The 23066-nt window shown below is 50.8% G+C and overlaps 1 protein-coding gene across 2 annotated transcripts in view; it reads right to left on the reverse strand.

The window, feature by feature from the left end:
• Positions 1–23066, reverse strand: part of Lmf1 (lipase maturation factor 1) — a 90053-nt gene that overhangs the window by 28945 nt on the left and 38042 nt on the right. Inside the window, exons 1-2 of one of the 2 annotated variants that reach the window (XM_038328387.2) lie at positions 18785–18927; positions 18390–18538 (exon numbers count right to left, since the gene is read on the reverse strand). In XM_038328387.2, coding sequence (XP_038184315.1) covers positions 18390–18538; positions 18785–18884 — 249 coding nt within the window. In that variant the 5' untranslated portion in view covers positions 18885–18927. Of the gene's footprint in view, positions 1–18389; positions 18539–18784; positions 18928–23066 lie in introns of those variants that run through there. The other variant, XM_038328386.2, reaches the window with a different exon arrangement.

The following is a 23066-nucleotide window of genomic DNA, read 5'->3' on the forward strand; positions in this document are numbered from 1 at the left end:
TAGAAGATACTCCATACCAATTAGCACGTTTAAGTACCCTCTTCTCCCCCAGCATGCACCTCAACACACACCTGTGTACACACCACACGCAGACAACACAACGCTATTACAATAATACAGTTGTCTTTAATGAAAGAACTGAATGAGTCCAAAGGTTCAGATCTGGCACTGCAGATACCAGGACATCATCAAGGGAAGACCTGTCAGCATCCCAAAGGCTTAAGTTTCAGTGGGGAATGGAAATGTGCAGCCACATCCATGAGAGATGTCCATGGAAAGCCCAGGCTCAGGATGGCAGAGTCTCCCCATGAGCGGAACATGCCCAGTGCTGAGGATACTGAGCACCGGAGGGAAAAGTTTCCAGGGGGTCTTCTGTGAGTCACATGAGCCCTTGGGCGGAGCAGCTGAGAGTAGGAGTAGCACCCGGCAGTTGGTCCTCACGGCTCTGCCTCAGCCATCACCATAGTCTGCCTACGTGTACCACCTGGGCCTGTCCACCTCCTCTTAAAGAAAGCCAGGGCCAGGTGCCTTGCTTGTGAATCAGGAGCAACTGTCCATGAAAGAACTAAAATCTTAGCTTGAGATAGAGATTCAACTCCAATTTCTGTCATTTCCACGTTAGCTGAGGCAGAAGGGGAGGAAATGCCTCAGAGAAAATAACCCAGCCTTCTGAGATGGTGGTTCCTGTAACTACAACTGTCCTGGGAAGTTCCTTTGGTTCCATCCATCACTACCCATCCATCTACCCATCATACATTTATATACCATCCATCCAACAACCGTCTGTCCACCATTCATCTAACTCGCCGTCCACTACCCACACACCACCCATTGACTTGTCCATCATCTGATCACCTATCGTCCACCTGCTCATTATCATCTATCCATCCAGCTATCCATTCACTCAGTCACCCACCCGTCAATCACCAGCCCAACATCTACTCACTGGTCCATCTACCACCAATCTACCACCAGCTCGCAGACCTAGACTGAGTGCCAGTGAGGTCTAGGTGGGCACAGAAGAAGCCACATTCTAGTGCAGGAGGGAGAAGAGGCAGGTCCAACAGAGATGCAGAGAGCAAAGGCCAACAAGGGTATTAAAGTTGTTATGACAAAGTGGCAGATAAGTGATGTATAAAAAAAACAAAATTTTATTTCTCAGTCTGGGGATTGAAAATTCAAAGTGAAGGAGCATGATTGGGTCTATCAAGGGTCCACTTCTGAGTTGTAGACAACTAGCCTCCCGTGTTACCCCACAGGGTGGAGAGATGGTGAAGGATTTTCTGGGGACTCTTATCGGGACTCACAACATTCACAACAGTGCTCTCACTGAGATCAGGAGATGTGAGCCCCCTACTCACATCATCTTACTAGGGATCAGGATTTGAGCTTGCAAGTGGATGATGGGGTGAGAGAGACAGCCTTGGGAGAGGGTATTCTGGTTAATTTTACATCAGCTTGACACAAGCTACTATCATTTTGAAAGCGGCAACCTCAATTGAGAAAATCCCTTCACCAGATTGGCCCACAGTGCACTTTCTTGGCTAAAGGTTGATGTTGAAGGCACAAATCACTGTGGGCAGTGCCATTCCTGGGCTGGTGGTCCTGGGCGCGCTAAGAAAGCAGGCTGAGCAAGCCATGCAGAGCCAGTCAGTAAGCAGCACCCCTCTGTAGCTTCTGCATTAGTTTCTACCACCAGGTTCCCACCCAGCTTGAGTTCCTTCTGACGTCCCTCAGTGATGGACTGTTATCTCCAAGTATAAGATGAAATAAACCCTTTCCTCCCCAGGCTGCTTTTGGTCATGGTGTTTTATCCCAGAAACCGAACCCCTAAGAGTGGTATTCCTGGAGAGGCCAGGGGCTGCCACGGAAGGAATGGGAGAATGGCCTGAGGATGCTGGGATGGTGAGGGGGAGGCTCGCTAGGGACTCGTGTGTCTGGAGCAGAGAGGAAAATGAGAGGTCCCACAGAGCCTAGACCAGGGCATGGGTGGAGAGTGTGAGGTTCATTAGAGACAGCAGGTGGCACTTAGTATGCCATAGTAGATCAGCCCATGATCCACGGGGAGGCCACAAGATTGGGCCACCAGGCATCTCAGCAAGGCTGGGACTGCTGTCTACTAGCTGAATGGATTAGTCTGGGCCTCCTAACAGCGGGGCTAACGAAAGCTAGCTTACTGAAATCACACTAACCAGCACCTTCCCACACACGCTGAGAAGACCACCTTCTCCCCTCTCACATGGTGAGGATGTGGGACAGCTAAGAGTCTCAGCAGGGACTGTTGGCACCTAAGTTGCCTGTTCAGTCCTCTGGCTGCTGTGGGGTCAGCAGTGGCCTCTGCAGCTACCCAAGCAAGGTAATCTGAGCAGTGTGGGGTTGTGTGGGAAGAGAGACATGTCTAGTCCTAGACACACTCACAGAGGGAGTCCAGGACACAGGGTGAGCAGCAGATCTGATATAAACACCAAAAGGGGCTGCGGCCACATAGAGATACTGGCCTAAGTCACCCACTCCCACCCCACACCTGCACATAGAGATGCTGGCCTGAGTCCCGCCCCTCCCCCCCGCCCCATACCTGCACATAGAGATGCTGGCCTGAGTCCCCCCCCACCTCCCCCAAGAATAGTGTTTGAATGTAGCCACCGACACCCAGGAGACAGGGTAAGCTCAGCTCAGAACCTATGGGTACTCACACCAGGGTCACATGTGACACTACTAATGGGTGACTGCTGGTGAAGTCTGGCTTTAAAGGAGCACTCTGTTCAGAAGCAATGTCTCCAGGGTGTCATAGGCCCCACAGGGCTCCCAGCAATCCTGACGCCACAGGGGAGCCGTGTGCACTGCAGGGAGCCAAACTGTCACCGCCTCCTGGGAGCACTCTATTTAAAGACTCTCTGGATGAGTTACTCTGACAACCAGGCTACCTCTTGGGAAACGAAAACACTCAGACTGTAAGCTCTGGGGCTGGCGTCCAGTGGAAGTCCTGTCCTGCACAGTCACAGTCACATGAACGTGGCGCTGCTAGGTAGGTCTGTCTGTCTGGTGCCTGGACACTCCCAGCTAGGCACGATGCTGCTCTGTGTGTCCATCAAGTGGAAGCCCTGGCAGCTGACAAAGCACACCTACCGCGCAGGGAAGTCAGTGCCACTAACTAACCACGGTGAGGGCTAACCTCAGCATCCACGAGCTGCGCCATGCTCTGCATCCCTCAGAACCTGAGCGAGAGGGACTCTTTGGAGACTCACACCAGGAAAAGAAGAAAAAAAACAAAATAATTAAAATGTCACTCAAACGCGAAGCTGAGATGAGACACTTAGAAACCTGAGGCATTCTTGGGGAGCGGAGGGCGTTCGAGCTCCTCCCATCCACTCGCTCCTGCTGCAGATGTCAGCCTTCCCACGGGTCTTTCTTTCAGAGTGTCAGAGGAACAAAGCCTTCTTTGAGCCTTTTTCAGCCCAAAATTAATTTAAGAAAAAAATGGCACAGACGGGTCTTAGCATGCCAGACCGAGAGGGAGCTGAGTGACCTTCAGTCTCCTATGGCCCCCGCTTTCAGCCTGGGAAGAAGAAGAAGAAGATGCTGGAATGTTCCAGGCAGATAGAAGATACCTGGGCCTCACAGTGAGTGGGGACGAGTGTGTCCCTGTCCAGAGGCTCCTGATTGCCATTCTGCTTTGTAAAAGCTCCCACTTGGCCATGGAAACCACCGCACCAGGAGAGCCGCAGCACGAATCTGCTTTGGATGCCTAACACCCTGGCTTGGTGTAAGAGGCCTGAGGTCTGAAGTCCCTCTGTATTCCCTCAAGAGTTTGATGGGATCTAGAGCTATGTTGGCGTCTCAAAGGCAGCTAGGTATGGGGCACTGGGCATCTGGTGGGATCACTCCTTGCTTGCCAGAGCTGAATTCCTGATGGGACGCCCATGAGCTCTGTACGCTGTGCTGGGTGGGGGACACACATCATATGTCAGCACTGGAGGGACGGTGCCCATTCAATCTCAAGTCCCCGTCACATGCGATGTGAGTGCAGGCTTACAGCTTCTTGTAAAGTTTTTGCGACACTTCCAACCAGACACCTTTCTAGACCCACTTGTCTCCAGGCATGGAGGGCACAGCTCGCAGTCCCCCTACTTGGAGAGTGGAACCTACCATTCCTAACCTGGGCCAGCAGCACTCATGGACACAGAGGGTTACTGGATGAGCTCCAGGCTGAGACCTGCAGGCCTCTCCTGCCTCAGCTCTGCCCTGCACAGGGAGCGCTGCTATGAAGAGGTGGCAGATTCCGAAGAGCAAGCCCAGTCAGTGTATGACACCCCTGGTGGCACCTAGAGTGTGGTCAATGGGGCACTCTAATGAAGGTGCCCTGGGTTCTGCACTGTGATGGCAAAGCTTTTCCATTGCTAACACAATCACCTGCTCAGTGTGTACTCGGCACTGGGATGATTTGGGATATGAGGGACCTGGGGCATGATGATCACACCTGGCACTTCTAGGCTGGAAAGGAAGTCCCACAACCATCAGGGCAGGCCCATCTGTTTGTGCAAGAACTGAGAAAACGCAGCCTCCACGCAAACAACAGCCACGTGCTCCAGGTTGTGTGTGTGTGTGTGTGTGTATGGGTATGTGTGTGTGTATGTGTGTGTGGGGGTATGTGTGTATGGGTATGTGTGTGTGTGGGGGGCATGACAGATGGGCCCAGCACATAGTCCCTGGATGGTGGAGGAGACAGGTGTGCTATAAGGCTCAGTTTAGCAAAGTTCAGGGCAGCGCAGAGCTAGGCAGAGCGTGCAGTTTTACATTTTGAGAACCTTCAGCAAAGACCTAGTTCAAAATGACAGAGGCGATGAGGGTTAGGGTTGGTTCATAGGACTAGAGCCATCCTGGCACGGCTAGCTCAGGCCAGAGCCAGAGCCCACCAAGCCCTGGACACCTACGGGTTTACAGTATGGTTTCACCAAAACACCACTACCACAACACCTCAAACAGACTCCCGTTCTAAGAGGTTATCTGGAAGGTGTGTATGAAAACAGTAACTATTTCTACTATAGCAATATGCCTCTCTGTGAGCTCATTTTCCCTTCTGTAAGCTTCCGGGCCTCTCTTACCTACTAACCCCTGCAGATTCACTAGTTTTCCTGATGGCTCTCGGGATGGGTCCTATTTACTGTCTCCTTGTTGTCAAGCAACATGTGATTCAATAGCATCCTGCCTCCTGCATCCACATGGTCTGCACATGTGTGTGTGTAGGACAGCCTGATGCAAAACAAACAAACAAACAAACAAACAAACAAACAAAAACCCAACCAAACAAAAACCACTTGAGAGTGCAAAGATTTTGCCCTGCGCCCTTTGAAAAGGGCCACAACACCTATGCGTGCTAACCTTTGATGGACCGCTAGGAAGGGGTGAGAGAGTTCTGCAAAGCTCTTGGCTGTGCTGGGGTTTGATGCTTTTTTCAGTCCCTGAGGGTCATGAGCTGTGTGAGACAAATAGTGGTTGAATGGGGACCCAAAGAGGATGCCAGGGGCCGGCCTGGGACAGCTATATGAAAGGCCTGCAATTGGGGATCAAAGGTCATGACACAGGAGACATGGGGTCCAAAGATTCCCGCGATGTCTCTGAGCAGAGTCAGAGGTCAGCCCTTCTGAGTGTCCTGGGGGCTGATGGGCAGGCAGGAAGAAAAGCCCCCTTTCTCTAGCTCTGCCTACGCTAATGCAATAAAGCCAATTAGAATGATTGCTCTCATTTCGGAGTTAGGATGCCCAGGACGAGGGAAATGGCAGGGACATCCGTTTCATTCGGCCTTCACAGGCACACTCTGCATTCCAGCATTTATTTCATTATATTTAATACGATTTTACCAGCGGCACTCCAACGCTGAGAAAGAGCCCGGCAACTTCAAAGCCTGTTTTTGTCTTGGTTCCCTAGCACCGGCTCTTCTCTGCTACCGCTGTCTCCGCCCTGCTTGCTCACTGCTCAGAGCCGCCTACAAGCCCACACTTCCGTGGCCTGAGCACCATCTCCTGAAGCATCCTGGGGGCGGTACACGCTAACATGGAAACTGCTTTTAAAATTATCCTGGTTCACCCCGTTCGGAACAGTCACTGGACCTGCCTCCTGGATAACGGGGACTTGGTTTTGCAGCAGTCTTGGGGTCCTCACCTCCCAACAACCTGGGGCTGCAGGCTGAGTGGCCCTGCTTTGGAAGCAGATATGAACAGAAACGTACTTCCTTCTACATGAAAATGACCCACAGAAAATATCCGAGTTTCTCTGTAAGCTACATATCTAGCCCCACCATGGTCTGCAGACACTCCACTTACTCCCAGCTACAGGCCCACAACACACTCTGTCTAGAGGGGACAGGCATCATCCAGGGCTGACCAGGGGCATCTGAGTGTTTCTATGACTCCTGTCTACTCTTGGGATCTGTTGGCTTTTTGTGGCAGTTGCTGAGTAAGCTTTTGGACCAGGCTAGGCAATGCTTGGAACATCTTGGACACAGGCAACCCTGGGGCCATCTCCTGCTTCAACAGGAGCTGCTCTATGGTCAGTCCTATCGGCTGGCTCTTTCCTTCCAGAATGTATTCCCATTTAGTTCACAGTCACTTGCCTGCATCTCCTCCCACTCACCGCCCACATCTTCTCTGGCCACCTCTGCTCTGTGCTGAGTTGTCTTGGCTCTGAGAGATCTCCTTATGACCCCAAGTCCCATGTGGCTTCTTAGATGCTTCTAGTGGGCAAGAACCATGGCCACTCTCAAGGAACATCTGCCTGGCTACTTCAAGCTGGCACAGCTGCCCTTTGTGTCCTGCTCAAGTCCTCTACCTGAGGGCCACTAAGTCCCCTTTCCTGCTTTCTTGACATACAACGTAACAGACTACGGTAGTTTGAAGGTAATTGGCCCTATAATCTCATAGGGAGTGGCACTATCAGGAGATGTGGCTTTGTTGGAGTGGGTGTGGCCTTGTTGGAGGAAGTGTGTTACTGTGGAGGTGGGCTCTGAAGTTTCCTATGTTGAGGATACTGCCCAGTGAGTCAGTTAACTTCCTCTTGCCTGCAGGATGTGGGACTCTCGGTTATTCCTCCAGCACCCACATCTGCCTGCAAGCCACCAGCTCCCACCACGATGATAAGCAAGTCTCAAATGTTTTCCTTATAAGAGTTGCCATGGATGCTGAGTGGTGGTGGTGCACACCTTTAATCCCAGCCTTTGGGAGGCAGAGACAGGTGGATCTCTGTGAGTTCAAGGGCAGCCTGGTCTACAGAACGAGTTCCAGAACAGGCACTAAAGTCACAGAGAAACCCTGTCTTGAAAAACAAAACAAAACAAAATTGCCATGGTGTGTCTTGACAGCAATAAAAACCCTAAGACACAGGCTCACTCATCAACACAAGGCACGTGATGCCAGGCTGCACCTCACAGTGTCCTGTGTATGAGCAGGCTTGTTACCTGCTCTGACGATAGAAGGCTGTGCTATGGTTTACATGAAACAGATATACACATTACATGTGTCCAGGTCACTGGCAAGAATCCGGCAGCCTGACAGGGCATTTCCATCCCCAGAAAGATTTCTCTATGATTCCTTTCTGGTCAGTTTCATGCCTTATCTACCACAAAGAAATCATAGTCTAGCTCGATGGTCCTGCCTAGCCAGGGACGTCCCCTGAAGGATACTTACTCCAGGGAGTTCCCATCTGCCTGGCTGAACACTGGATTTTCGTAGTAACCATGTGGCCAACTTCCTTTGTGTACTGTTCTTTTCTGTCATAATAAATGCCTTGGTTCCTAACAGATGGGCACGTGGATGTCTCTAGCACCTGCCCGTTCTGAGCAAAATTACAGGACACCCACAGCCCTGGGCCCAGAGGACACAAGCCTAGGGGTAGGTAGAGTGGCTATCCAAGGGCAGCTACACATACCCCAGGAACAGGAACTTCTGTCGCAGGTCTCCAGCAGCTGATATTGCCATGCTGTTCTTATCCTTTCGAAAAGGTGTGGTCTCTCTTAGCTTCCCACACACTCATTGGTGAATCTTGTACCTTCCTTTGCAAAGAAAACACATGCCTTTTGTTCACGTTTCTATGGTTGCAATGTGTGCTCTATATGTTGTATGTCAAAACCGTGTGCCCCAAATGTTCTCCCAGACTATGGTTTCCCAGCTCACTTTTCCAGGGGGTCTTTTTAGTATAACTTTTCAACACTTTTTTTAGTGAGCCTGTGCAACCACTCCAGCACCGTCTGTAAGAGATGGTTTTGCTTTCCCCTCAGCTTCCTGGTGCCCATGAAGAGCAGAGTATGAGATCTGTTCTTGGACCCCGCTCTTCCAACGTAGGTCACTAGCATACTTCAGCTTTAAGGTGAGCCCTAAAAATCAGCATAACACTCTAACTCTGTTCTTTTTTTTTTTTTAAAGATCTTCTGTATTTTCATACACAATTCAGAATCAGTCAGGGAGTTGGATACTGATCACCTTGAATCTGTAGGTAAAACTGGGCAAGCCAGATGCAATGCTGAGTCTTTCTGATCTGTGAGCATGGTCTGTCTCTCCATTTATAATATTTGAAATTCCCTTCGGCCCCACTGCACAGCTTTTAAAAACGCACATCTTAGACAACCTTAAAGTTTTACTATGAGGCTTCTGAGGGGCTTTGATACAAACAGATAACACCCTCAAATTTTTATTTTGAAATGGCTTGTTAACAGGTTATGAAATATTGGGCTGGAGGGGTGGCTCAGTGGCTAAGATCACTGGCTGCTCTCCCAGGGGCAGGGGTTCAATTCTCAGCAGCCACATGATAGCTAACAACCATCTGTAACTCTAGTTCTGGGATCTGATGCCCTCTTCTGGCCTCCTTTAGCATTGCACATACACGGCACAGAGACATAACAAGCAGGCAAAACACCCATATATATATAAAAAATAAATCTTAAAAAAATATATGATGTTAACCTTGCACCCTAAAGCCTACACTCATTTTAACAGTTGTTTCTTCAATTCCTTTCCTTCCTTCCTTCCTTCTTCCCAGGTGGTTGAGGGGCAAGGGAGTAAAGGGATAGGGTCTCACTTAGCCTACATTGGCCTTGAACTACACACGTAGTTGAAGATGACCTTCAACTCTTGATGCACAACCTCCACCTTCTGAGTGCTGAGATTAGCTGCGTACCACGCTCAGCTTTCACTATGTTTTCTAAACGCACAATCATATCTGTGGATTATAACTTAATTTCTTCTTTTCCAAACTTGATGCTTAATATACTCTGGAGGAGTTGTCATGAGAATAGGCACCCTGCCACCTCTGATCTCATACATGCTTTTATGCTTTTTTGTTTGTTCTTGAGAGCTTGAGAGTGTTTCTCTGTGTGTCTAGGTTGTCTTGGTACTCATGAGGTAGATCATGCTGGCCTCAGCTCAGAGATCCTCCTGCCACCACATCCAGCTTCCTTCCTTCCTTCCTTCCTTCCTTCCTTCCTTCCTTCCTTCCTTCCTTCCTTCCTTCCTTTCTCTTTGTTTCTTTCTTTTAAAGATTGGGTATCTAGGGCTGGAGAGATGGCTTAGTGGTTAAGAGCATTTCCTGTTCTTCCAAAGGTCCTGAGTTCAATTCCCAGCAACCATATGATGGCTCACAACCATCTGTAATAAGGTCTGGTGTCCTCTTGCGGCCTGCAGGCATACACACAGACAGAATATTGTATAGATGATTTTTTTAAAAAAGATTGGGTATCTATCTATCTATCTATCTATCTATCTATCTATCTATCGCCTAGGCTTCAGTCTCCTAGGTGCTTGGATTACAGTCAAGTTGCAATTGTGTGTTAATTTTTTAAAATTTGTTGTGCTGATAAAATGGCTTTTTATCTCTATTTTGTTACTGTACCAAATGACATGAACTTATTTTTAAAAGTTACCCAGCCTTGCATCCCCAAGATGAACCTGTGCCTTTTTATTCAAGATTTCACCGACCAATCTTTACGGGCTCCTTTGTGAGGGCCCTGGGCTCTGGCCTTTGTTTCCGCAGGTCCTCATTAGGTCTAGGGCCGCTGCTGTGCTGGTTGCATGAGGTACTTGGACTGCTCCTCCTCCAGTGTTTTCTATAGCACCAGTGTAGGACTGCTGCTATTTCCTCCTGAAATGTCTGACGGTTCACTGGGGAAGCCAGCTGGGGAAGGATTCTTTCTGCAATGGCTTTTCTTCTCTTACTTCTAATTCAATGTCTTTAACAGACACAAAACTCTCCAGGTTTCCTGCTTCCTTTGTCTTGGTTTTGGTGGCTGCATTTGTCAAGGAATCTGCCTGTCTCATCTGAGCTGTCAAATCTGCAGGTCTTGAGCTCTTATGACATCCCAGGTGACCCGCAGCAGCATTTCCAACACACGTGCTGACCCGTGTGTGTGTGTGTGTGTGTGTGTGCGTGTGTGTGCGCGCGCGCGCGCGCGCGCGCGCGCGCGCGCGCTCCTTCTCAGGAAGTCTTGGGTCACGTGCTGGCTGCTGCTCAGTTCTGACCCGGAAGCTATTGACTATGCAGGCTTCTGTCTTTACTTCAGATGATGCCATTTCCTGTGTGTGAGGAGCATCGTAAGGCCCCACCTGTAGGTGCTGTAGTGAGGGACAAGCACACATACACATGGTGGTGGTCGAGACAGCCTCTGCTAACAAGAAGCAAGCTGAAGCCGAGCGGGCACTGTTCTCATCACTGTTTTCCACAGCCTCAACATGAGACACTGAATGCCAACCTCACAGCACCGCAGATACCTAGCCTTGATCTCTCAGCCTCCTCCCAGAAGAAATGATGTAATCGCCCCATTCAGCTGTAGCAGCTGTTCTCAATGCTATGAGGATTGCCTGTTTAGCTTATATGTTGTTCTAAAAAAAAAATCTAGAGTCCTAAATTCTTTGCTATTCTTGTTGTTTTGAGACAGGGTCTCACTGTGTAGCTCCAGAATCATCTATAGACCAGGCTGGTCTCAAACTCAGAGATCCACCTGCTTCTGCCTCCCAAGCGCTGGGGTTTAATAGTATACAGCAGCAGGCCTGGCTGAGTAGTAAATTCCTAACTTCTGAAATATGAAGCAAACATAAAGAAAACAGTATCAGAAGGAGCACATTATGTGCATATATGGAAATGTCAGGAGATCCATTATATTATACAATAAATATATGCTAATTTTAAAATTAAATATCAAGAAAACTGGCAGCACAAGCTGTTAAAGAACAGCACAGATATGGGGGTGGGGGAGAGGGGAGGGTAGGAGGAGAAGAGGAGGGGAGAGGGGGAGGGGAGAGGAGAACTTGAGGGAATGGGATGGTCGATATGAAGGAAGGACAGAGATGAGAACAAGGAGAGAGATATCTTGATTGAGGGAGCCATTGTAGGGTTAGCAGAAACCTGGCTCTAGAGAAATTCCCAGGAATCCACAAGGATGACCCCACCTAGGACCCTGGGAAATATAGGAGAGGGGACCTGATCTTGACTTGCTCTGTAGTCAGACTGATGATTATCTTCTATCACCATAGAGCCTTCATCCAGCAACTGATGGAGGCAGAGGCAGAGACCCACATTGGAGCACTGGACTGAGCTCCTAAAGTCCAGTTGAAGAGTGGGAGGAGTGAGAATATGAGCAAGGAGTTCAAGACCATGATGGGTTCACCCACTGAAACAGTTTGCTTGAGCTAATGGGAGCTCATTAACTCCAGCCGGACAGGGAAGGAACAAGCATAGGACCATAGTCCTCTGAATGTGGTTGACAGTTGCATGGCTGGGGCAGACTGAGGGGCCACTGACGGTGGCACAAGGATCTATCCCTACTGCATGTACTTGTTTTTTGGGATCCTAGTCTCTTTGGATGTATATCTTGTTCAGCCTAGATACAGTAGGGAGGGTCCTGGACCGTCCATGAGGCAATGTGCTTTGCCCTCTCTGAGGATTGGAAGGAGGTGGGGTGGGAGGGTATGTGGATGGAATGGGAGGAGGGGAGGGAGTGAGAACTTGGATTGGTATTTTTTTAAAAAATCTAATAAATTTTTAAAAAATCTGAAAAAAAAAAAAAGAAGAGCACAGACAGAAACTGTGTGGAGTCTGGTGCCAACTCAGGGCACACTGCAGAGATGCAGCCCAGAGGCAGAGTCAGGGGGACGGACACCCTCTGCCCCTGACCTGACAGCTCCTATCATGCTGTAGGTATGTAATGCTCTCTATCAGCGTTACACGCTCTCTGCCTGTCTCTACCCTCATGGGCCCGCAGCACCTCTGCAGGTGAAGCTCACAGCACCTCTGCAGGTGAAGCTCACAGCAGGCTAGGCTCTCCAGGAAGAGAGCAGTGTGTACCTCACAGAGGAGGGACTGCCACCCACACATGCTTCTCCAAAGGGAGGCAGAAGCTAGAGGAGGGAGGTGTACAACCAGACAGGTTTCTCAGCTTTTCCACACTCTAGGGGTCAATGTGAAAAGAAAGTGGTCTCCCCTTGGGTAATGTGCAGGCCTGAGAATTCCCAGCAACAAAGACACTGGCTTGATTCCCAGAAACTCAGCAATGGAGACCGCTAGCTTGTCATTCAGCACAGTTCACCGGGATGGGATAATCAAGGGCAGAGCCGGTTCCAGAGTTCGCATGGAAAATCCATCTCTGCCTGATGCCGGGGCTCTGCCCAGTAGCTGTAGACGAGGAGGAGGGGCCGCACTGACAGGCACTCAAAGCCAGTACTGCTGAATGAGGAGCATATAAGCCTCATTACAGACACACGAACTGCCCAACAGAATGAGATCAAGAAGTGCAAAAGAATGTTTAAAAAAGCATCACTAAAGGTAATCTACTGCCTTCAGTGTTGGCTCGACACCCACGTCGCTACAGTTTCCTGAAGTAGGAGGGCCTCCGCCTCAATGTGGCTGAGACTGATGCACTAAGGAAAACATGGCAGTCTGGTGGGATGGAGGCGGGGAACCTTCCTGGGATGAGGGAGCCATGTGAGACCGTCTGCACTCCTGCAGTTGAGAAAGGAGGGCAGTGCTCCACGTCTACCCACACAGAACGGCTGACACTCCCCGTGGGCAACAGCCCCACCCAGCAAGGCTGGAGGCATGCGAACACCTGGGAACCCAGACCTCTAGAGTAGGCTCCTGGTGTGTGGCGGAGAGGGGCACACAGCGCTGTATCTTCCGTTAGGTTCTGCTCCTCACAGAGAGCCTCTTGAAAGGAGCCTATTCTGTTTCCTGAGGCCTGCCCCTGTCGAGTTAGTGAGTGCTGCCACCACCACACCCACAGACACCCACAGCAGGACGGCTCACTCGGCTCGGGGCAAGCAGCTGTGACCTGAGTTCCTGGGTGAGGAGAAGAAAGGACCAGGCAGAGCACTGGGCCCCCGCTGTGGCTCTCTGGCACGTGTGTTCTCCCTGCATCAGGTCACCTTGATCTGGTCTACCCACTAGCAGTAGACGGTCCCCTAATACCACCTTGACTTCAGTGCCACCAAAAACTAGAAGAGGAAACAAGATTCCTCCCCCTGCTGTGCTATGGGGAACCGGGTGACAGAGGGAGGCCATGGCCGTGGTTGGTAGCAGCACAGGTGGCAGCACTTGGCTGAGCTGAGTCCCGCCACCCCCAGGCCCCGAGGGGCGTGGCTTCTGAGGGATGCATGGACAAACAGGTTGGAGGGGGACTCCTACTCCCCACAGTCATCATTCCTTCCTCAGCAATAGGACACACATTCGCACAGCACCTTCTCCCATTGAGACACCAGATGCCCCCATCACCCAAGAAGGATCCTGTATGCCTCTTGCTATGGCTTCTTCCTATGGTTCTTCCCCTGGTTTACCCAAAGAGGCCAGCAAGGGATTACCTGTTCTGGAGCCTTTTGTGAAAGAGCCATGAGTGTGGGGTGTGTGTGTGTGTGTGTGTGTGTGTGTGTGTGTGTGTGTATGTGCATTTTTCTGTGTCTTTGTCTCTCTGTTCCCCCACTCTCTCTGTGTGTAGTTATGGTGGTTTGAATAAGAATGGTCCCTATGGACTTAGATATTTGAATGCTCAATCACCAGGGAGTGGCACTATTTGAAAGGATTAGAAGGATCAGGAGGTTTGGCCTTATTGGGGGAAGTGGGTTACTGGGGGGTGACCTTGAGGTTTCAAAAGCCCAAGCCAAACCTACTGTCTTTCTCCCTGGAGAAAGACATAGAGTCAGGATATAGAACTCTCAGCTACTTCTCCTGTACACCATCATTCTTCCCACCATGGTGATAATGGAATAACATCTGAAACTGCAAGCCAGTCCCCCATTAAATGCTTTCTTTTTTGACTTCATAGCGCAAGAACAGCAACTAAACAGCGGTGCTGGGCGCTGAGCCAGCACTGTGCACATGTGAGGCAGGAGTTCTACCACTAACTTCTGACTTTATACTGGGGCCCAGCTGGCCTTATGCTTCCTCTGTAGACCAGGGTGCCTGTGCTTATGATCCTTCTGCCTCAGCCTCCCAAGGAGCTAAGATTACATGCCTGGATTACAGCCTGGCTTGGATGTTACTGCAAATGCTAGACTTGAGGATCTCATTTTCTACAGTTTCTGCAGTACAGAACACAGTGTCTTGTGGGGCCACTGAGAAGGCTCAGTGGGTAAAGGACTTGCCACCAAGTCTGATGACCTGAGTTGGCTGTTCTCTTCTGTCTCTAATGACATCTGAGAGGAAGCTGGCAGTAATTCTGTCCCCACAGAGGGCTTGCTGATGTCCTTCATCATTAGATCAGGGCTCTGCAGAGTGAGGCCAGGCCTCTCAGCGCTCCATCCAGAACAGATCCCTCCACATCCTCCATCAACTTCTTTTCCTTCAGCTTGGTGTGGTCTCAGCTCTGCTTGACCTTCCCCTTGCCCTGGCCAGATATGCCACCCACAGAAGCCAAGGCTATGAAGCTGGCTGAGGATCTCTGTAGACTATGGATCCACACCACCCTGTGTGAGCTGATAGCAGCTGCACCTTACAGGGAGGACGGTGGCCTGCATCAGCCACACACCCTGGAGGATGTGACCGTCCTAGTCCTGACTCAGCCTCACACAGGTGACAAATGCTATGGCTTTTCCTCTCCCGTGAGGCACCGCCACATCATGACTATAGGACTCTGAGACTCAGCTCCAAGGGACACACCAATCTGGGGGCATACAAAATACCACCAAATGATGAAGTCTTGAGGGCTGGTTTTTGAGCAAGGACTCTGTGTGAGCCTGTGGCCTCAGGTCTGAGCCAGCCCACAATGGACTAGAGGCTACCAGCACTCTGTTACCACAGCACCTCTCCTGATATGCTTCCCACAGAAGCAAGATTAATAATATCCAACCTAAGACTGTAGCAAGTAATTACACCTTTTAGTGCACCTGGTAATTTTTATCCAGCTGGTGCTAGCAGTCAATCAAAATGCCATAAAAGGGCTTCAGAATGTGCTAATGATTCGCGCACTGTCAGGCATCATGGGGGTGCATTCAACTCTTGGCACCAGAATGGTGCATGGAACAGCCGTATAGCTTATCCATACAACTCAGCTTCTCTAAGGGCTGTGCTTCTCCACACAGGCCAGCTTCTCCACACAGCTCAGCTTTCCTCTAGAGCTTAGCCTCTCCATCTAGCTCATCTTTTCCACAGGCCTGGGTTTCTCTATGAAATTGGGCTTGTCCACAGAGCTGAGCTTTCTTCTCCACATAGCTCAGCTTCTCTGCAGACCTGGGCTTCACAAAAGCTTGGCTTCATTCTGCCTCCTGTAACACGGCTGCCTTCCACATAGAGCTTCTTCAAACTTCTGAAAAGTTTCAGGCTCCCTGACTCCAGCCAGGAGAGGAGACTAAGCTTATAGCACTGTCAGCCAGCCAGGAAGAAGTGCCCTTTGTCATGGAAGACAGCAAAGCACTTCAGTGCCCCTTCCCAAATGCACACTGGCATTGGAGAGGGCAGCACACGGCAGTACACGGCAGTACAGACACAGGGTCAGCACTGTGGCCTGGCAGGCACAGGATTTTACCTATGTTAGTTACTGTTGACAATACTGACTCCACACAGCCTTCCTAGGGTCTCTCACACCTGCCCATCCTCCTGTTGGGCTGTTATGGCCCTTCATATGCCCAACATGGCCACCGGAGACAGCTGGGGACACGGGTAGATGTGGTGAATCCCAGATGAGGCCTTTCCAGGAACCCCGGCCACAAGAGCAGAGAAAAAGCACAGTTACAGTCACAGAGGATCATGGGCCAGGTGGCCTGCTTCAGAGAACAAGCATGGGGAGAGTGCCTGGAAACCTGGTGACTTTCTTTTTACCTTTTTAAAAAATTATTTATTTTATTTAATGTGCATTGATGTTTTGCCTGCATGTATGTCTGGGTGAGGGTGTCAGATCTTGGACTTATAGACAGCTGTGAGTTGCCATGTGGGTGCTGGGAATTGAACCCGGGTCCTCTGGAAGAGCAGCCAGTGTTCTTAACTGCTAAGCCATCACTCCAGCCCTAATCAGGTGACTTTCAATGTCCACACATAAAATCACAAAGCTATTGGATTGTTTTAGTCCCAGAAACAATTTGTCAGGTGCCCTGATCACCACCAGCCATGTGTACACCACCTGAGACTCAGGACATCCTTGGGGGCAAAAGCACCTGCCAAGGCCAATGCTGCAGTGTGGAGAAAGGGGCTTAGCCCACCATGCCACATGCACACACATGCCCACTGAGGCATCAGGGACCCTCCTATGGCATTTCCCTCACTGAGACCCACACCCTATGTAGTGAACTCTGTAGAAGATGGTGAAGAAGATGGGGTACCATACTCAGGGAGCTTATCTCATCTAAGCATAGGCTGCCTTCACCCACAGTGCAGAGGGGTCCCAGTCAGCTTAAACTGTCAATCAGCTTGATATAGCCTAGTCACTTAAGAGAGCATCAGCTGAGAGATTCCCCAGATCAGACCTGCCTACTGACATGTTTGTAGGGGATTGTTAAACGACATAGGAGAGTCACCCACAGTGGGCAGCGTCATTCCTAAGCAGGGATTCCCGAACTGCATAGGAAAGCTGGCTAAGCATGAACTTCAGAGCAAGCCAAAGAAGAGCATTCTTCCACGGTTTCAGTTCTTGTTTGAATTCCTGCCCTGACTTCCCTCGGTGATGGACTATGAAGTTCTTCCCCTGAATGGACTTTGGTCAGTGTCTTATCAGAATGAGGAGTCAGATCAGAACAGAGGTCCTGCAGTGCCACAAGAGCACAGCTCTGGTCAAGATGCACAGCCCCAGAGAGACAGTGTGGGCTCCAGAGGGCTCACGGCACCCTGGACTGCAGTGGGAATGCAGCGTCTCCTCCTGAGTCTGCGGCCGGCTGCTGGTCAGGAAGGGGCAGACACAGCTGCCACTATGAGCATAGGGAGATAGGTAATGCCCAGAGCAGTCATGCAGTCACCAGATAAGCCTGAAAATCAAGGTCTGGGCAGTCAGAGAACAGTGCAGAATGTTCTAGACTGAAGGAGGTCTTGGCTTGAAGACTCCTGCCCTCATATGGGAGCACCGTGATCACATGACTCAGGGACCCATTCTTTGTGACGTGCCTCAACTTCTCTGCATGTTTGGTCCCTTCAGAAAACATAAAAGCAAGCAAAGAGATCCACGTAGAGAGGATCTGTCCAGTAAGGCTGCAACATGCAAAAGCTAGAATAAAGAGCTCACCAAAGAGTAAGAAGTGGAACATAGGGAAGTAGACGGCCACATCTCTGTATAATCCAGAGGTCAAAAGCAGACGGCTCACTCTTACTTCAAAGTTTCAAACGTGTAATGGGGTGGGGAGGAGCAGACGGGGAGAGCAGCCCTGGAGCAGGCAAGGACCGTCGACCACACAGGCTGTCAGATGACTGACACACTGGAATAGAAAATTTTGGACACATCTGGCTTATGTGAGAGACACATAGAAGCAAGCAAGCTGGGGATCCAACAAAAAGACCGACGCAGACAGAGGTGTCTGGAAGCTGCTGCACTAGGGCGGAAAGAAAGGCTTGCACTGCATCACCTTCACCAACACATTTCGATGGCGCATGACCTTCATCATTCTGAAACGGCTTTGGAGGCATCCGAGACATTCTGAGAGAGGACACAGCTCTTATCTCAAGTCTCCTCCAGAAAAGGACTTAAAGTTGTGGTTGCTTCCCACAGAAAACGATTGTGGACGTGGCTGGTAGAACTGATGGGCAGACTGTTCACAGCAGGCCACCCTGTGAAGTGGAGGACGCAGTGGGCAGAGCGAGGCCAAAACCAGGAGAGCAGTTACAGGTCAGCAAGAAGGTCCAGGCTCCAGATGAGCCAGCCCAGCCCAGCTCAGGCCAGCAGAGTCACCAGGTCTGTTCTGAGGACTTTGTTCCCAAATACACTATATGACAGTTCCACTTACCGCTCCAAGCATGATTCTGAAGATCAGCCAGCGGAAGCCCCATAGGACAACTCCAGATGTGGGGGTGTGCTTAGGGAGGCGGGACAGCGTCCAGAGAGGGCACAGAAAGATTCCCAGGAATCCTGTTTCCAGCAGCTGAGATTCCCATCCTGTATTGGGGGCAGGGCAAGAGGAGAAAAAGATGAAGGTCAACAGGGTCAAATGATTACATAGCAATCACCCCCATGTTCAGCCTGACCAAGAAGTCCTCAAAAGAGACTGAGACATAAGACAAGCAAATGCCACCACGTGTCTTCATAGGAAACAGGACGCAGATGTCTGAGCGGGGTGACCCAGAGCCTAGGACCAGGAAACTCTGCAACCCCAGGTTCCCTGCTTTTGTGGACAGGAGAGACCTGTGCTGCCCAGTTCAGATGATGGCCACCATCCTGTGGGAGATGCAGCGTAAACATCAGATCTGAACTGCACGCTTGGACATGCACTGCCCACAGGCATTTGTGGGAAGGCTTTTGTTTTCAGGTTTCTGTGAAAAATCACAGCTTTGAACGTTCTTCCCAAGGAATGTTTGCCAGCACAGGCGCAGGTACAACACGTGACACATGCTGGGAGGGCGGCTCACACTCATGCCCAGGTCGATGAATCAGGCAAAGCTGGCAGCCAGGGCCCAGCAAACCCAAGCACAGTGATTGACGAGCCCTGGAGAGGGCAGACTGTGTCTGTGTGGACATTGGCTATTCTTCCAGTGGGGACTGGGCACAGGACATGCCATGAGAACAGCCCACGGATGAGCCCTGAATTCCCAAAGATCAAAAGAGGGGAGTCCTGTGGCACAGAAGGCCCCACTGCTGGCATTGCCCTCACCATCTAAGGAGTGGTGATGACTCCATGGTGCCAGGGATGCCCTCGCCCTGCAAGGTCTTAGGATGCCAGGCAGGGCTGTGCTGTCCCCCGTGCTGCCAATTAGCCATCCGTAGTGACAGCAGTAACTGAGCACATATGTACTCAGAGAGGAGGGACTGCAGGAGGATCTTCTAGAGCGCACAGGCACAGTGAGCTCCCATGCCGCTTTTCTATACAAGTTATTTTAGAATTAAGATTATAAACTAGCTAATTATCATGAAGTTATAATACTGTATGAAGTAGGTATGCATGCGTCCACACTGACAGAACCAACAACTGACTTAGCAGACACAGATCTGGGACCAGGAGCAGATTTCCTAGAACAGCTCCTCATAGTGCACAGGTCATGGTCCTCTGCAGGAAGAGGCTGCACAGCGCCATCTTGACAGGGCATGGGGGCGGGGCCATCTATGGTGACCATCCCAGTGATCAAAGTCAACTCAGTGAGGTTTGCAGTGCGCATCAAAGTAGTGAGGGAGGTGATACCCCTTCCAAACCCACATCAGCCGAGCACGGGAAGACAAGAGCCAGGCCCCACGGAGGGATCTCCACTGACTCTGAGCAGCAAGGCTTCAAAGGCAAGGGGACAAAACGTGTCAGCCTGGGGCGGCTGGAAAGGATGACTAAATGCTACCCGGGTCCTGGGTCAGTAAAACCTGACAAGCAAAGAAAAACTTAGGGAAAACCGAGGAAGTGTGAGTCATGTGGGCATCGGTTAATTAGATGTGGGAACGGTAGTGTGTGAGTGGGGCACTAGCCACAAGGGATCTGGGGTAGCAATCTGGGAGCCAGCTATATTTTCACAGTATTCCTGTAGATCTCAATAGCTCTAAAACAGAAAATCCATTCCTGATCATCAGGATCCTGTTGCTGTGTCCCGCCCCCATGCACTTCCCACACACCACCCTCGAAGGACTGTGCCCCCCCCCCACAAGTCTGCTAGCCCCTCTCTGACCGTGGCACGGTCTTCATTGGTTCATTTCAATGGCTGCCTCCCTGGAAGCCATCCACTTGACGAGGAGGGCGCAGTTAGCACAGTGACAAGCCATGGGCTGGTTCCGACAGGCACTGCCTGTTCTGGGAGCTACAGTGGGAAGGACAAGCGGTCACGACCAGAGCCTCTGTGAGTGCTGAAGCTGGCTGTGGCCACAGCAGCTGGAACTTGCTGAGCTGGAGGGCCACATGTGTCAGGTGGAGCAAGGCCTCTGGTGCCAAGCTTCCCTGCTCTTGGCACTAGTCCAAGGCAGAGCATTTGTGAATTGTCACCAAAGGGCTGAGGGACAGCTACAAACCAACTCTGGCATGGGATGGCTTCTGGGTACTCTTGGCCTGGCTGCTTCTGCTGCTGCCCATACCCAGTGAAGGAGCTTGTGTCTCTCTGGGCATTGCATGATTAAATCCTGTCCCAGTGCACTGAAAAATGGGATGAGGAATACCCCTCCCCCAACTGTCTCCCCTTTACACATGGGTGTTTCCCCCTTGCACAACAATCCCTCTGGCTTTTCCGAGGGATAATTTACATTAGTCCGGGATACATTTCACATGGCTGTGCCTGATACCCCATGGAATTTTATGGCTGGTGGGGGTAGTGTCCGTGGACCAGGGACATGTCTGGTATAATCACTGTGAGAGTCACTAGCAGCAACCATTTTGAGGAAGAACCTTAAAGACTACATATTCCAGTCCTCTCCTCTACTGGGCAAGCAAAAGAACTCAGAAGCCCAGAGGTCATAGAGCAAATCTAGGGCCACAGAGTAAGTCTACCTCATACCACATAGAGCAAGCTGAACACCAGTTTGCCCCACACCCACCAAGTTGCCCACCCCTTGCTGGGACCCATTTGCTAGCCCTGGGGCAGGGTAGAGCTGGCACCGTGACAGATGCCACACACAGTCTCAGAGCTTTTAGGGGACACATTCCCCAGAGCTCAGAGCCTGCCTAATTGCCAGCTCGATCTGCAGACATAGGAATGGAATTTTAACATGCACTGCAGTGAGTGACACCAATCAAAGTGATTGATACACAATGGCAGAACCCAGAAATGCATCCAAGTGCCAAAAGAGGCAGGGTGACAGGGCTGGGGGTGGGGTGCATGACAGGGCAGGGCAGGGTGACAAAAGACAAGCTGTCTGTAACGGGAAGGAGGGTGCATGTGAGCCCCCCGCCATGGTCTTCAGAGGGGATGGGATGTTCCTATCCTACTTGGATAGACATTGCTAAGCCAAGTCTTCCAACCAGACCCTCTGCCCTGCCCCAGTTCATGGAATGGCTGTGGCTCACCAGCATCTTTCTGACAGAAGCTGGACCTACCCTGGTGGTAGTGGCCTGTGACAGACACCCGGGGAGGGAAGGGCTGCTGCCCTCCCACCTGCTTGTCCTCTTTGCCTGGATCTCTGGTGTCTCAGCAGCTGCACCGTGTGCACAAGGCAGGCCATTGTTCGCCGCTTCAGCATGGCAGGAGATGAGTCCCCAGGAAAAATAAATACCCAGCACATTGCCAGGGGCCAAGTGACCCAGTGAGGGTGGGTGGGTACTTAACCACTCTTGCTCAGTGTACCAAATTCTTAGGCAGTGTTCAGAGGGAATGACACCTTCTACAGGACAAAGGATAAAGGCAGCTCCAACTGTGAATACATACAGCCCGGGGCAATTGTATTCTGAACAGCCCCCTCCTACTGCCTGTGCCTGTGAGCCAAGGCCTCTCTACAGGGCAGCTAGGGAGGGTCTCTGGGGACAGTGCTGTTTCTTCCTAGTTCACGCTTCAGGTAATAGGGGCCCACAGTCTCACCAGTGTCACATCAGGCAGCTGTCAGGACAGGCCTTCGAGGGATCCTGAGTGACAGCCCTGTGTGGACTGCTTTTACATGGCGACACGCAGCCGGTTCTAGAACCTTCACTTCAGTGTCTGCCTCCTTCCTTGCCAGTCACACAGTCGAGCATGGAAGCAACTGTACCAGGGAGCTGCTGTGCGTATGGAAAGGCACCACACAAACTCTCTGAACAGCTTAGAGAAGCTCTCCATTGAGAGCTGTTTCTTGGGGTACGGGCAAAAGGCTTGGGTGACCCCAGCAAGCACCCTCACTGGGTATCACAGATGAGATCAGATGCACCAGGGCATGCCTGTGAAACTATTCCTAGGAAGGAGCGAATGTCTTATGTTTAAGAGGGACTGCTAGCAGAGTGTTCAGTGGGTGCATGCAGGGAGCCTTGGGTAAGATCTCCGGCACCACACCTATAGACTGAGCATCATGGCGCGGACTTCTAACTCTAGCACTCTGGAGGTGGAGGCAGGAGGATTAGGAATTCAAGGTCATCTCTGCTACTGAGTGAGTTTAGGACAACTTAGTGAGATCCTATTTCAAGAATAAGAGCAGGGTAGGGCTGGGTGGTGGTGGCACATGCCTTTAATCCAAGCACTCATGAGGCAGAGGGAGGCAGATCTCTGAGCTTGAGCTCATCCTGGTCTACAGAGCAAAAAAAAAAAAAAAAAAAAAAAAAAGGAGAAGGAACAATGAGATTGGAAAACAAATTTAAGAATTGGGAGAGGGAGCGAAGGGGGAGGGTAAGAGAAAAAGAGGGGAAAAACTACAGCTATTTTAGCACGAATTTCCCAGTAACACAAGGAAACGGCCTGGTTGTTGAATGGTGGAAAGAAGGATGTGGTACCACCCAGGGGTGGTGAGAGGCCAGGCCACCTGACCACATCTCTGTGCTGTGTCTGAGGAGACACTCAGGGGGTGCCAGTCTCGCTTTCCCTACATGCTGTTCACAGTGATC

Source organism: Arvicola amphibius, chromosome 4 (genome assembly GCF_903992535.2).
Source record: "Arvicola amphibius chromosome 4, mArvAmp1.2, whole genome shotgun sequence".
NCBI lineage: Eukaryota > Metazoa > Chordata > Mammalia > Rodentia > Cricetidae > Arvicola > Arvicola amphibius.